General features: G+C 35.8%; 1 protein-coding gene across 1 annotated transcript in view; it reads left to right on the top strand.

Annotated features, from left to right (window-relative positions):
- Window positions 1–13,869, top strand: part of LOC149796579 (uncharacterized) — a 46,196-nt gene extending 32,327 nt beyond the window's left edge. The window contains exons 8-9 of the mRNA XM_089960632.1: window positions 278–420; window positions 5,623–13,869. Of these exons, the coding sequence (XP_089816758.1) occupies window positions 278–420; window positions 5,623–5,706 (227 nt within the window). The 3' untranslated portion in view covers window positions 5,707–13,869. The remainder of the gene's footprint in view (window positions 1–277; window positions 421–5,622) is intronic.
- The last annotated feature ends 2,025 nt before the right edge of the window (window positions 13,870–15,894 follow it).

Here is a 15,894-nt window from a genome sequence, read left to right as displayed (position 1 = left end):
CCTGACTTTTCTCTGAAATGCACAGTGATAACAAGCTGTTTGTATAATATTTAGAAGGGTGTTTTTGTCCAGGAGAGATATAATACTCTGAAAGATGTCTGATTCCCCAAAGAATTCCTACATCTGGTCCCTGGTTGAGGTGCTAAATCTGCTTATTCAAAAAAATGCTAATGTGTTTCATCCTTTGCAATGGTTTTAACTTCCAAAATTTAGGAACTTCATTATTTATGATGTGATAAGCATTTTTAAAAATTATTACTCTTATTATTTGCTGCAGGATATACTGGCTTACATTCCCTTGAGCATGGCTTTCGAACAATCATCGTTGAAGATGCCACTCGTGGTATTGATACCACAGAGATCAGGAAAATGAGGGATACCCTTGTCAAAAATGGAGCGATTGTGGTGGACTCCTCAAAGGTTTTTGTCTAGCTTACCAATTTTTACTTATTGATTAACAAGCAGCATAATCAAAGATTTTTTAGAATAATCATACGATAATGTTTTCCATAATTGTATATAAATTATATAAATGTTCATTGTTTCAGTTTGTTTTGACTCTTTGACCTTTTTAAAGTAAATCTTCCAGAAGAAGTAAAATATTGGGAAAACAAGTTCTAGTCAAGATTGCCATAACTTGTTTAGTATAACCCAAGCATCAGTAACATGAGAGCTGACAAATTTGCCTGTTAATTTGTTTAGTATAACCCAAGCATCAATAACATGAGAGCTGACAAATTTGCCTGTTAACTGTTTGTGACTTTACAAGAGGTAACCAATATCCATTCCTAAGTATGAGAAAGTGACATTGTCTATAAAACAAATAAAGAAAATATCTCTATCTGATATTTTATGTAAACCAGTTACTGATCTTCTATTTCCAATGCTCGTGTCACCCTCGTTTTCAAATACCAAGACAGAGACATCTTTTTAATGCCTCAGCATGGCAGTGGGAGGGGCATATGTTATCCTTGTCCATCCATCTGTAACTAAGTTTTTCTGTCATGCCTTAAGTCATTTCAGTAGGGCATACATCTTCAGTTCATTCCTTAATACTGTAGCACTAACGCTGTTAAGAGTTTGTATTAAAGTTTTTAAACATATACAGCATGTGTGTATAACACATAGCACTGCCCAGCAACCTTTGAATCTTTTTACATGCTCTACATTTGTTTTGTTTTTTTAAATCTTGTATTGCTCTACTTAAAATTAAAATTAGCGTCATATCGTGAATGAATGCACACTGAAACAATTTTTCCATTTGGTCTGGAATGGATGGATTTTGTTTCTCTGTTGATCCAACATAATTTTTTGCTTTTCAGCTTGTGATGGACTGGGATTTTTTATATAGTTGATTCAGTTCCATATGATGCACATGTGATTTGAGCGATGGACTGGCATTGACTCAACTGCACATCTGTTTCTGTTCTATTATTGATTGTTTAGAATAATACTGTACGAAACATCGTTCTTTTGTTTGAAATTACCAAAAGTACACTTTGGAATATAACATTCATTTGTTCTGAGTGCAGTAAGGAGAATGCAACTTCAGTTGTAAATGTAGTTGAAATTACAGTTCAATTTTGTGGTGTGTATCAAGTTTTGGAACCCATGAGAATGGCCATGTAATTTGGATTTGCAGAACTAAGAAAGTACATTCTGAGCAAATTCAAGATGCAAAAATGTAAATATAGTTATTGCCATACTTATTACCAGCTATTGAAGACATATTTAAGCCCTGTCAATTGTATGCTCTCTGTTGTAGGGACCCCATATAATTACTTGACCTGTATGACTTCTGTCGCTAGCCTACATCCACAACATTGTATCAAAAACTTAAATCGGAAAATTTGCAAAGCAGCTGCTGTGTGACAGCTGGAATAAGTTAAGACTTCTTCCTTGTCTTGTCTTATTGGCACTGATTCTCTTAGTTTTCTACCTGAACCTTAAGTTCCATTGTTTTCTCGAATTTAGAGAGCACTGGTCATAGTCTGCTTGCAAAAAGTTACAAACATTTCTTAGATAATCAGAATGGTTTTTTCAATGCTGCATCTCTCACATTTGTTGTGGACATTGCGAATATCATGTTCATTTGTGTGCTTGTTTGAAAGTTTCATTTGTGACTCATTGAACTCATCCACATCATTAACTTTATCATCTCTACTTCCAAGCTGATAAAACAGCTTGTTTAGTTTATTTGCAAACAACTCTAACAAACCAAAAGCTAAAGTGTCTGCTACATGAGCATACATTGTTTACAATCAGAGTAGTTCCTAATACATGATAATATGTTTAGACACACGTCATGTAATATGAAGCCCTGCAGTATGGTAAAATACAGGCTGATTCTGACAATATGAAGTTAACGGAGAAAAAAAATGAGTGTATAATGGTACGTATTATGATCATCCGAAGTACATATGCATGTTGACAAACAATTTTACCCGGGCTATTTTCAGAAGAGTTGTGTCCATTCTTTGTGTACAGACTCATCGCCATCATGGGGTAGGGGTGGGAATCAGGAGAGACTGGTGTATATTTACATTAGCTGGTTGCTCACCATTCCTCTGATTTGTTTGTTTCGATATTTATTTGAATTTACTAATCCAGATTGGATTTTTTATGTTTGTTTAGTCAGATAAAAGAGGAGATCCATATTGGTGTATATTTCATGTATTGTTTAAGGAGATAAAACAGGCAATCATGTCTGATAATTACAATACCGATATTAATATCTTTAACCATAATCATGACTGTCACAACTAATTAACAGCACATTAATGTAGACTCTTGAGCAATGATGTCTACAATGACAATCATAATTTTGTTATTTAAATCAGGCCTTAAAAATGAAACAGTGATAAATAATCAACCAGTAAATTTAAAAAAATAGAAAAAGATGCAATTTAACATGATAATTCATGTGCTGAAATTATCCTGACATCGCTGTGCATTCACTCTCATACACATATTTGATCTTCATTTTGGGCCTCACATTTAGACACTGTCACATGCTGGTCTACACAAAATGACAGCCATATTACTAAGACAATGGAGCATATCTTCCTTGACAGGTGACATAAAGGATTTACAGGTTTTTTAATTATCATAAGATAAGGGTCCTTCAACTTTATGTATGGTAAAACAAAAGCTAAACTCTACCAAAAAATCAAAACCAATCTTGCTTAGAGGATGAAGCCCAGTCACATAACTGCCTGCTCTCCAACTCTGCCCTTGTTTTGTGGGGGGTTAGAGATAAGAAATTTCAATTAATTGAACATTTATGGTTTATGCAGGGGCATAGAACTAGTCCAAGCTCCATTAGTCCTGGGCAGGTAAACAACAGAACTGTGCCTGTTGACAGTCTCTGGTATCAAATAACAGGATGCTGAGATTAATGTTCTGGCCAGCTGTCACTACTAACAGCTAGAATCTGATGTGTATGGAGAATGAATGATAAAAACATGACACCAATCTGATTGATTGTGTCTGAATTGAAAGTTACAAAGAAAATACAGCAAAATAATTACAAGGCACATTAAAAAAATAATTGTAATTAGCAGATTTTAGGCTTTCAGGTAAGCTATGTGTATGCTTGAATAAACATGTTGACCTTCATTGTGTTTCAAAAGATTTTAAGACTTGTTATCTCACAAATATAAAGGATGCTTTGATCTGCCCAGATGAGATAAATTACTATATATAAAATTCATCTATGAAGTAAGGTGTTATGTTGAATCATAATGCATGTTATGAATCAACTCAAAATCTAACAATACAAGAAACTTATTGACATTTGTTTTGACTTGTGTGGCTGAATTGCATTGATAGTCCAATGGTTTGTTAGTCCCAATGATGGATGAAACTGCAAAGATGGTCATATTGTTCCAATGACATTTTCGTTTTTAAAATATAATTTTAAAAAATGGGCAATTTATAATTTCTAGTGTCCTCATTTTGTCAATAGATTTTAATATCTCTGTGTTGGAAAGCCACTGCCAACCACTAGTATTGTGCATTTTTGAGATCATAAAAGTAAATGAAGGGATTCAGTTCTGAAGAAAACAACATATTAAATGCAAGGGGCTGATTGGGACAAATTTGTTGCCCTCATCCATGAAATTTTGCGTACTAAAAGAGTGAAGTTGACTTCATCTTGTCACTTATTGTCATCTATTCCTGACTGTTATGACTCTGCTTTCTTAAACTAAGTACAGTAACAGAAAGAAGTGATACCAACAAAATGTAGTTTAGTAAAATTAAATAATTTATTTCTCTGAGTTACAAAATGAAAATCCAAAAGGAACTTACAGTATTGTGAATTAAATCCAAAATGATCCTGAATGTTCTATCACAAGTCCAACAGTATAGAATTCCAAATGAATTCCAATAATCTTGAATGTGCTGATGTATATAATCCAGAATGACTTTGAACGAATTCACAATAATCCTAGTGTCTTTGTCCAAAATGTCAGTGAGCACTTTGTAATTCCAATGAATAATTTATAGTGACATTGAAACAAAATGAAAGAAAGTAACAAATAACTCATCAGGAACATCATTACCAGCATATAACCTCCTGAAAAATATTATATCATGTATAACAGGCATACCAAATTCTTCCAGGATGAAGGCCTGATAACAATGTTTAAAACCATACAGTGTGATGAAAATGTAACTGCATGAAACCAGGTCACAGGCCGTATGTGGTCTGCAGACTGTAGGTTGCACATGCCTGATGTATAATGTCACTTGCTCATGTTTCCTGGACCATAATTAATGTATCACCATATGCAGTTGAATCTAAACTTAATGCCATTGCCTGTGGAACACTGTCCAGTACTGGCAAAGGTGAAAGGCATCATGTGACCTACAGGTACACTGGTAGCTTGTCAGATATTTCGATGTATTGTCTATCTCTTTGACAAATACCACTAAATATTTAGTCAAAGTGTCAAAACCTGACATCCAAGGAAGACACAGAAGTAGCAATAATCAGATCTCTTTGTATGGCTTAAAGGTAAGTACTTTATTGGCATGTTGGAACACATCAGTGTGTATCGAATATACAAATCAACGAATACCTTGCAGATTTGTATCTGTAGTCCAGATTATCTTGCCACTCATGAACTTAACAGTATTTTGCACTGATATGCTTTATGTGTTAGAATAAGTGACCCTCCTAAAGGGATAGATGTAAACATAAACTCGCCAGTATCAAGGGATTTTGGACACATAAAGCATGTGGTTGCTGGTCGGTGGGATGAGTGCCATTTAAGATGGGAACAGCAGTATTGCTAATGATGTTGTGCTTTGATTATGTTATTATGGCATTCATGCAGAGATCAGACACATTACTTACGGTGGAGGCATTATTTTATCAGTATGGTATTCATTTATATTTCAGACATATTGCTTGAGGTGGAGATATCAAACATATTTGCTTGAGGCCGATGCATTTTTTTTCTCAGTATGGTATTCATTTAGAAATCAGACATTGCTTGAGGTGGAGACTTTATTTTGCCCACATGGTTTTTAATTAGAAATCAAATGTATTATTTAAGATGTATATATTTTTCACAAGTATTTTGTTTTTCACACATTTATGTGCATTTGTTCCAGGTGAAAGATATGGTTGAAGGTAAGGACAGGCCACCCCAGCTTGCTCTTTGGACAGCACGGAACATTCAGTTAACTGTCAGGTGATCAAAGAGGGACTCATCAAGAAGAGAACAAACATGTTTTGTTTTCATTTGCCAAAGATACAGTACTTCATTACAATGCTGTGCATGGCAGCTGTATACCACTTAATGAGATTGGCCTAGAATGAAGTATGTCATACATATAATTTTGATACCAAATATTGAAGTAGGATCAATGAAGATACTTGCCTTGTAAGAGGAACTGTGTTATAATAAGGGGTGTTTTAGTGAGGGAGAACTGTATTTACCTCTTGAAGGTTCCCTTTTGTTATTGCAAATCGTACAATTTTAGTCATTCATTGTTTCTGAATACTGTGTATTCAATTCATCATATATGCATAATGAATCTTTCATGTTTAATTGTTCTCCATTTTTATGCCTTCTTTTTTAGCAGTTCATATTTTTGTGACTGATTTTATGTTAAACTCACAAAATTCATACTGACTAAAATTGTTTGATTGTCTTTATATTAGCAGATTTTGTAATCACACTTTCATTATTCTAGTCTGTGACACTTTTTATCCCCTCAAAGTGAGAAATATTTTAAGCTCACTGAACAAATTGTTTATTTATTTATGTAGAAAATAGCAGTCTTGAATTTGAAAATTTTAAGGATGTTAATAATGATTTTACTGTTGCAAATAGAGTATTACAAGCATCACTTCAATAGAGCTGGTAAAATGGATATTTACTAGTGACATGTCAGTGGAGCTGATAAAATGGATATTTACTAGTGACATGTCAGTGGAGCTGGAAAAATGGATACTTACTAGTGACATGTCAGTGGAGCTGGTAAAATGGATATTTACTAGTGACATGTCAGTGGAGCTGGTAAAATGGATATTTACTAGTGACATGTCAGTGGAGCTGGTAAAATGGATATTTACTAGTGACATGTCAGTGGAGCTGGTAAAATGGATATTTACTAATGACATGTCAGTGGAGCTGGTAAAATGGATATTTACTAATGACATGTCAGTGGAGCTGGTAAAATGGATATTTACTAATGACATGTCAGTGGAGCTGGTAAAATGGATATTTACTAGTGACATGTCAGTGGAGCTGGTAAAATGGATATTTACTAGTGACATGTCAGTGGAGCTGATAAAATGGATATTTACTAGTGACATGTCAGTGAAGCTGGAAAAATGGATATTTACTAATGACATGTCATTATAGCTGGAAAAATGGATACTTACTAATGACATGTCAGCAGAGTTGGTAAAATGGATATTTACTGGTGACATTTCAGCAGAGCTGTAAAATGGATATTTGGAACAGTAAAACTATCATTAATGATACAAAATCCTCAAACTTAAATCTGTTTTCCCCATTTTAATAAATAAGTGACATTGTTTTCAAATAATAGCAACACATGAGAGGGTGATATATAATGTTATAGTTAATAACAGATTTTAATATTGCAGATTTTTATGTTCAACCAGTCAAAAATTGCATTGCATATGCAGGTGTGACAGAATTATATTTTATTGTGTTTATTTTTTGCTATTCATGTAAATTTATTTTGTATAGGTTACATTCCATGGAATTACTTATGATAATCATCTAATGAGGGACCATTTATAGTATGTTCTGCTCTGCATTGCGAATGATATCCTTGTCTGTAGCTCAGTGAATTTTCATGTTAACATCGTTAAATGTAGTAAAAGTAACTAATCTTTTTCATTCACAAAGTATTTCAACACCATTCAAATCAATGTAGAACAGGACAAATCTCATTACATACGTGCTTAAACAGGGTGGTCTGGCTACATCAAAATTTTTTGATGCTATCGACCTCTGGAAGAGTCGATTTGTTTAATAAGGAGTGATTAGCTTTCTTATTTGGCTATAGCTTGCCATAATGTAGTTGCCTCCCTTTGATTCCTTTGCAGTATCACAAATTGACTCATCCAGAACTCAGGATGAACATGGCAGATTACATGACATTCTTTTTCGTTCTGTATCGAATGAACTGTGTTGTGCTACATGTCAATATGAATTATGTTTAAATCACTCATGCATGAAATGATTTTGGAAATTTAGCTACATTTTGAGATGCTGAGGTGAAAATTCATTAAGAAACTGATCCAGATATCATTCATGATGCTGTGTGGAATAAATTTGAGTGTTTGCCATTTCTGTCCATCACATCACCTCACTTCAAGTACCATCTGAACTGTCAAGCCATCTGTCCATCACATCACCTCATATTCCATCTGGTCTGCCAGTCCATCTGTCTGTGTGCCAATCACGTTTATTTTATGCACAATAACTTAATGGACTGTAACCAAGTTTGTATAAATCTTTGTATTAAGAAGACCTTGTTAAAGTTTGATTATTTTTGTCATATTCTGTCAAAATTTGAAGAGAAAAAAACAAGTTATGGCCACTGTTTGACTTACGATAGAGCTTTGCTTTAGTATGCTAAACCACTCTTTCTTCACATGTACCATATGGACACAGGAATGGGCATTTGTGGTGCTTTAAAATGAACTGAACAAAATAACCGCCTTTTCACTAAAACCCAGAGATTTGCCTTATGTATCCAAAGAATCTAAGCCCAGCTCTTTTGTTTTTTAGATTGTAAAAAATGTAGTTGAGCTTAAAGAGGTAAGAAATTCCAAATGTTTGTAAAAAATGTAGTTGAGCTTAAAGAGGTAAGAAATTCCAGATGTTATCATTTAATTTGTCAACTAATGTTTGAATACATTGATACAAACCTCATTGTACCTTTAAATGTTTTCAAATGAGACACTTTGCACTTCAACATTGCTGTATTCTATTTTGACCCAAAATCCTCCAGCAACTGACTTACTCTGATATGTATACTTAATAAGCTTTGTTGTTTTCAGTAAGAGGATGGCATGTAACCTCAAGAAATTATTTTTAAAACATAGAATATCATTTCTTAGGCATTACAGAGATGCCATCCATTCTGAATTTTGCAGCAGTGTTAAAAAAAATTATGAAAATTCTGCATGGATGAAATTCTGGAAACACAAATACTGTCCATGCTAATTTTTTGTTGAAGTTTTTTCAACAGAAAACCAGCATCAATGATTGATGGCAGATAATAAACTGCTAAAGATTTGCAAAGGCCCTGTGTACATTTCATTGATATCATCATTTATTAAAATCACAAAATGATTTTTCACTTTTATTATTATTAAGAGACAGAGCTCACAAACACATCATTTTAGAGCCAATATCATCCAGAATTCACAGCACCTCAGTACACTTAATTAAAAAGTGATGTCATCAGTATGACATCATAATGTAATGTAATGTCATTGTGAGTAGCACAATAAGCATTGATTGTACAAAGGCCTTAGAAAGCCAAAGCATCTAGGATGAGTAGGTTTCCTAATACAAGAAGGGGCCAGTTGAACGTGAGACAAAAATGTGAGAACAAACATGTACTCCATGGGTACAGTACAAAGTTGACTTTTATTAGGGCTGTGCTGGAGAAATGACATTATGCTTTGCAAGTAAATTATTTGGTCACTTTGCAAGTAAATTATATGGTCACTTGACCAGAGCTTCTTTAAGACTATGGAACTAAAATCTGAATTTTTGTGTGATTTTGTGAAAATCTAGGTTCTGGAGAAGTAGACCATTTTGAGATTTCTCCTTTGAGTACCTTCCCCCAATCACATTATGCTAGGAATATTAGCCTGCTAACTTGCAAATTCAGCCCTACTGAAAGATGAAAATGTACTTTTCTTGTCTAGCTCATATAGAGAAAGGGTAATAACTCTTGTCCATTACCTCCCTTGCCAGTGCCAGTTGTCACTATTTTTGACTTTACTGATATACTGATAACATCGTACAGTTTATCCTCCAACAATCCAAGCCATTTTTTGATCTGATTGAATCAACCAACATTCCTTTTGGATTTATTGTGTGAATTATTCATTCTGCTGCTGGTTGTATACATTCTTTTTTTTTACAGTTTCTGCATTTAAATGATTTTGTCACCTTTAGGGACTTCGATATTTTAAGACCATTTCACCCATGCTGTTTTTGACCTCTGCATGTTCATTACAAGTTAGCGCAACTCTGCCTGCTCTATTTGTAACAGAGTTGGTTTTAGTGAGTTACTTACCAGCTGCATTGCTAATTTATGCTTGGTTTTTCCCTACTGTGTCGTTTCAGTACAAAGGTAGTCTAAATACATGAATGCATAAATTCAAAGCATAGTCTATAAGTTTCTAATGTATATGTGTTTAAAAGCGAGTTAGTAACATGATGAATTACTAAATTATGCTTTGCTTTCTCTTGTGTCGTTGCAGCAGAGTGTCATCTTAATGCTTTAATGCTTCAAAACATGGAAGTCTACCGACTCTTGTTTTCTATATACTATGTGTACATTGTCTATAACATTCAGCTTGTGTAATTCATGGTCAGAGAAAGTGTGGACTACAATATTAGCTAGTTAGCCACATACTGATTTGCTAATCTATGCTCTGTATTCTCTTTTTGTGTCCTTTCAGGACAAATTTCTCCTAAATGCATGAAATGCTTGTTCAGAGCAATGGTCCACATTGCATTGAAGGGAAGGAAAGATGGAATAAGTCAAGGAAGACAACCTACAATTGTTGGTGATACTGACTCATTTGGGAATATTCCCCAATTTTAGGCAGTCCAGTTGGCATAAGTACCACCACATGTCCAAGCATGACCTTTAGGCTTAAAGCAGTAGACACCTTCAGTACTGATCTCCTGGCACTTGACAAGAATATAGTGGCTGTTCATATATCTGCTCATCTGCTTTATGGGGTGGACAAAATGTGCTCCATGCCATGTCAGAGCATGATCAGGATGTCATTGCTTCTTCTTCAGTGTTGAATTTGGCCCCAATGGCACGCTTCAGTCTCAATGGAGACAGCCAGCAATAGCCAAACTTGAGGTGATGACCAAGATTACTAAGGTCATTGACCATGGTCAGTACTTTGATGGCTTTAGCCAATTTACCAATTTACACCTGATACAACATGTAACATATCTGCGATTCACCTCACTCAAATCTCATCAAAACCACCCAGTTCCAGATAATCTTGCCTGGGTTATCATTGCTTTTGGAGAAAAAAAAGAGGGGGGAAGTTCAGAGGCAGGCAGCTCAGGAACTACCCCTCCACCTCACCACACAACCAGCATGGGCATTTGGAACCACTCAGCTCCCACCAGAGTGAAGGGATGTTAAGCAGCTGCAAGACGGATGATCTTCTCAGTTTTATGTACACCAATATCGAAGCAGTTGTACAGAAGTGGTAAGAAACTGAATTTTGAGCTTAACTGGATCTCCCTATTCCCTCAGAACATGGGGAGGGGTCCAGGTCATTTTGGAGAAGGCTGCCTTTCTTCAACAGGAGATTCAGTTGCTCATCAAGAGAAAAAAGATGGGTGGAGCTTGTGCAAAGGCCACAGTCCCAAGGATTTTATTCAAGGCTTTTTCTAATTTGAAAAGCAAACAGCTCGTTGAGTCCCTATCATCAATTTGAGTCACCTCCAAACTTCAAAATTGAGACAAGATCAGTCCACCTCTCCATTCAATGGCTTCTACCCATCTGCATCCTTGAACTGAAGGATGTCATCAATGCCTTTCACTTCTGAAAAGATCGACTCTCAAAAAAAAAATCCTCATTGTGTCCAACAACTTCTGTGATGGTCACCTATGCTAAACAGGGAGGCACCAAATCACCTGATGTGTTCTGATTTGGCAGTTTATAGATTGGTGCAACAATATCCACTCAGCCATATGAATCAGACACATTCCTGGTGGACTCATTGTCTTGGCTGACACTCAAGCCAGCAGAGGTCAAGTCCTTCACATGGGATGGTCTCTCCATCAGCTGGTCTTCACTTGGATTTGTGCACCTTTGGGGCATCTGATGATAAATCTTTTGTGACAAGGTGGTCTCACAAGGTACACACTTTCGTTGTCCAGTACCAGGCCCAGAAACTTGGGCTGTGGAGGCACTGTCAATCAGTTGGGAGGGTTGTGGGCATTGCCCTACCCTCATGCGGTTGATACCAAAAATAATACAGAATTTATCGGGTCAGAATTGCATGATGGTTCTGATAGCCCCTCTCAGATGGGACAAGTCCTGGGTCACCAATCTACTTGATCTAGCTATAAATCTGCCCAGGAAGATTCTGGCCAACCCAAATCTTCTCAAGAAAGGGTCACAGGTGTTTCATTCCTGCCTGGACTGTCCTCATCACCATGCTTGGCTGCTATCAGGATACACTTGTGAGACAGACAATTTAAACCTTTGATTATGGAGAGAATCTTGAGGCCCTCCACTCTGAAGGCTTATGAAGGAAAGTGGCATGTTTTCAGGAACTGGTGCAATTCTAAATACATTGTCCCTCTGAGTGTCTTGATCCCTCAAATGGCTGACTTTTTTCTCTGGCTCTTTGAGGAGAAACAGTTGGCCCCAATCTCTGACAAAGGCTGCTACTCCATATTGGACACATTCAAGCATCATGGCAGAGATATTTTGGGGCTATCAAATCTTTAAGCCCATTTTGGTCTCAGTCAACTGAAATCCCTCACTCTGTTTCCAAAATGGGACCAATCCTCAGTTTTAACATGGCTCGATTTGATTCAAACCTCTAGCCCACACTTCCTTAACATTACTATCATACAAGACATGTTTCGTGATAGCTTTAGCTTCCACATGCAAACGGGTAAGCAAGTTGCATGCCCTTTCTTTCAACCCAAACTCTCTTCATTTCAGATCAGAAGGTTCAGTGGTTCTCCTCACATAACCAAGCTTTGTAGCCAAAAATAGATTACCAACCATCGAACAAGTTGTGGCATGCACAAATTCCTCTTCCTTCTGAAGAGAGACCCTGGACACCGGATATCACCCGTCTGGGTCTTGCTTCATGGCTGAAGTTGGTTGTGTGCTTGGTTTACTCTGACATCTCACCAGATCAAAGTCAGCTCATGAGGATTATGGCTCAGAAGGTACAAGCCATCTCTGCAAGCCTTGCATTCGAACATAATCCATTTATAATGGAAGCTGTTGGCAGGCTTGCAGAATAAAACCTTACATCTGGTTGAGCTGGTGTCAACAGCACAGACAGCCCCCAGCCCCAACTATGTCAAACACAGCCTGTTAGCTTCACTGGTGAGCTGGTGTCAACAGCACAGACAGCCCCCAGACCCAACTATGTCAAATACAGCCTGTTAGCTTCACTGGTGAACTGGTGTCAACAGCACAGATGGCCCCCAGACCCAACTATGTCAAATACAGCCTGTTAGCTTCACTGGTGAAAATTTGTCGGTAAGAAGATTTCAGTATTCGTCTTCTTACCCATTTGTAAGGGTTGCAAGTCGAGTGACTCCAGGCTGTGTTGCTTATGTAATTAGGACAACAGGAGCCAATCGTCATTCCCTAGGAAGATACTTGAGATAGAGGTCGGATGCTCAGCATCCCCTCCTCCTATTATTCTTCTAATATAATATGATTAGAGAACGTATTCAAAAGAGAAAGCAAATTTTTAAATAAATTATGTTTCTCTAAGAATACTTAGCCAAGCACATTCCTTAAAAAACCCTCCCAACCATCCTAGCATGTGAGCATCCTTGTTAGTATCTCACTCAGCTAAAAACTATAAACACCTTTCGGTGGCAAGGGGAGGTAATGGGCAAAACTTAATGCCCTGTCTATATGAGACAAGAAAAGATGATTTACATCTTTTTGTAGGGCTTTATTCACGAGGTGGCAGGCTAATATTCCTAACCTAATATGATTGGATAAGTATTGTCGGAGAAACATAATTTACTTAAAAATTTGCTTCTTCTACTGTTTTTGGATGGATGAGTGGTTTAACTTCTCTTTAGATTGGCCTCAATAGTAAAAGTGAAATTATTATTATTGATGTCCTTTTGAAATACATTTATTCATGTTCTCTATTTCCCTTTACCCTCATTTGCACTTCAGAGACCCCCAAATTTTTAATTTGACCCCTAGTTTTGATACCAGAGTTTGATTTTTACTCAGTCAGACCCCAGTTCTGGCACCAAGGAGATTTTTTACTTTCAGTCTTGCATCCCTAGGGAATACACTGTGTTCTTTGGTCTGTAACTGTCAGATGTTGGAGTACTTAATTTTAGTGTTCTGCCATAAATAAAAAAATAATAGTCACTTTATATGTTTTTTTATTGTTTTTTGATATGTAGTTAAATTTAGGATGAAATTTGGATAATCATTCATTGACTGTAAAGCTTGTTCATGTTGAAAGCTGAAAACATCATGTTGTGTACATTAGGTTTTGTCATCATGTGTACATTAGGTTTTGTCATCATGTGCACATCAGGTTTTGTCATCATGTGTACATCAGGTTTTGTCATCATGTTTACATCAGGTTTTGTCATCATCTTTACATCAGGTTTTATCATCATGTGTATATCAGGTTTTGTCATTATGTTTACATCAGGTTTTGTCATCATGTGTACATCAGGTTTTGTCATCATGTTTACATCAGGTTTTGTCATCATGTGTATATCAGGTTTTGTCATTATGTTTACATCAGGTTTTGTCATCATGTGTACATCAGGTTTTATCATCATGTTTACATCAGGTTTTGTCATCATGTTAACATCAGGTTTTGTCATCATGTGTACATCAGGTTTTGTCATCATGTGTACATCAGGTTTTGTCATCATGTGTACATCAGGTTTTGTCATCATTATATTAGTATTATGGTGGCGCTCTACAGTTTCGCATTTTGCATAAGCTTTTAAAGAAAAAGAATTTCCGCAGCTTTCCTCACTGGTTATAATGGCTATTTAAAAAAGACCTTGTATATCTTTGGTATAATTCAAAGAACCTTTAATTCCCTTTATTTTGGTGTATGATTGGTGGTTGTACTATGGGTTATAGAGTATACAGCTTGGCCTTACTTCAGATGTGCACCTTTCAAAAAAGTGCTAGCTCTACTTGGTCATTTTCACTTCCTGAACTTCAGAGGTAAATTGTATAAAAAAGAGCCAATAACATTTTTTACATTTTATATATTTTTGGTAATTCATTCATTGCACTTTCCAAAGCTGGTATTGTCTAGTCTGGCAAAATTCATTTTCCCTATTTTAATAGCTGCTACATATAGTGTACTTTAGACTAATTTAGGCTGATTTTTTAACACAAGGGAGCAGTCATTTTAGTTAGCAGTGTGCTTAAATCATGTAAAATTTCCAAAAGTATAATATCCAAAGAAATATCATCCACATTACATTAATGTAGCATAGAGGTATGCCAACATTCTCTCCATTGTGCATGTTTTAAATGCGAACTACTTCACCTTACATACGTCACTCTCTCAAAAGTACATATTAACTGGTGAATGCCCCCATGTCTGCTATTACATCTTCCTAAGTTTTATTTGGCTCAGTTTTAGATTTCCTTGTAATGACACTAATCATTTGCTATAATGATTGATTTTTGGTCTCCATACAAATTATTTATGCATTGACTGCACTTACCTTTTCGCTTGTCCCAAATTTTCATTTACATGCCTAAATTCAATGAGACATATGCACTTTTCACCTAAATTATTTTATTTAGAACAGACACTGTTATCTAATTTTACAATTTTGGATTATTTGGGGGCTGACATAACTTCAATCAATAGCTGCAGTAACATATTATCAATTTGGTCTTAAATCTGTTTGTGATTTGTGTGATTTGGACTTTTAATTTAGCTTTAACAATTTTTCAGTCATATCACTACGATGCCTGCACCGGCAGTTTATAGTGATGTTTAGCACTGGGGCATCATGCCGCAGACATGTAACATCATGTCCCACCCAGTCACATTATCCTGACACCAGGCCAACCAGTCCTAACACTAACCTTTTATTGCTGAGTGAGTTAGTACCATTTTTGTAAGTCTTTGGTATGACTCGGCCGGGAAGAGAATTTTTTTATAAATTTCTAATATTCAGTATTGAAACATAGAAAGTAAATTTACTCAAATGGATCATAGTGTCAAAAGAAGGATAATGTTTAACTGAAATCATTTGTAGGCATATTTCAGTAAAAACTTAGATGTATCATTTTCAGTTTAATTGAGACTTAAAATATTTATTTTTTGACAGTGTTCATTACATTTACACCAGGAATCATCTGCATTTACTAGTTTTATTTTCCTGATCTTTATTTTGTATAATATTTAA

Source organism: Sinohyriopsis cumingii, chromosome 6 (assembly GCF_028554795.1).
Source record: "Sinohyriopsis cumingii isolate HCF-2022 chromosome 6, ASM2855479v2, whole genome shotgun sequence".
NCBI lineage: Eukaryota > Metazoa > Mollusca > Bivalvia > Unionida > Unionidae > Sinohyriopsis > Sinohyriopsis cumingii.
Note: the sequence above shows the minus strand (reverse complement) of the source record. Positions and strands in the feature narration are given on the sequence as shown.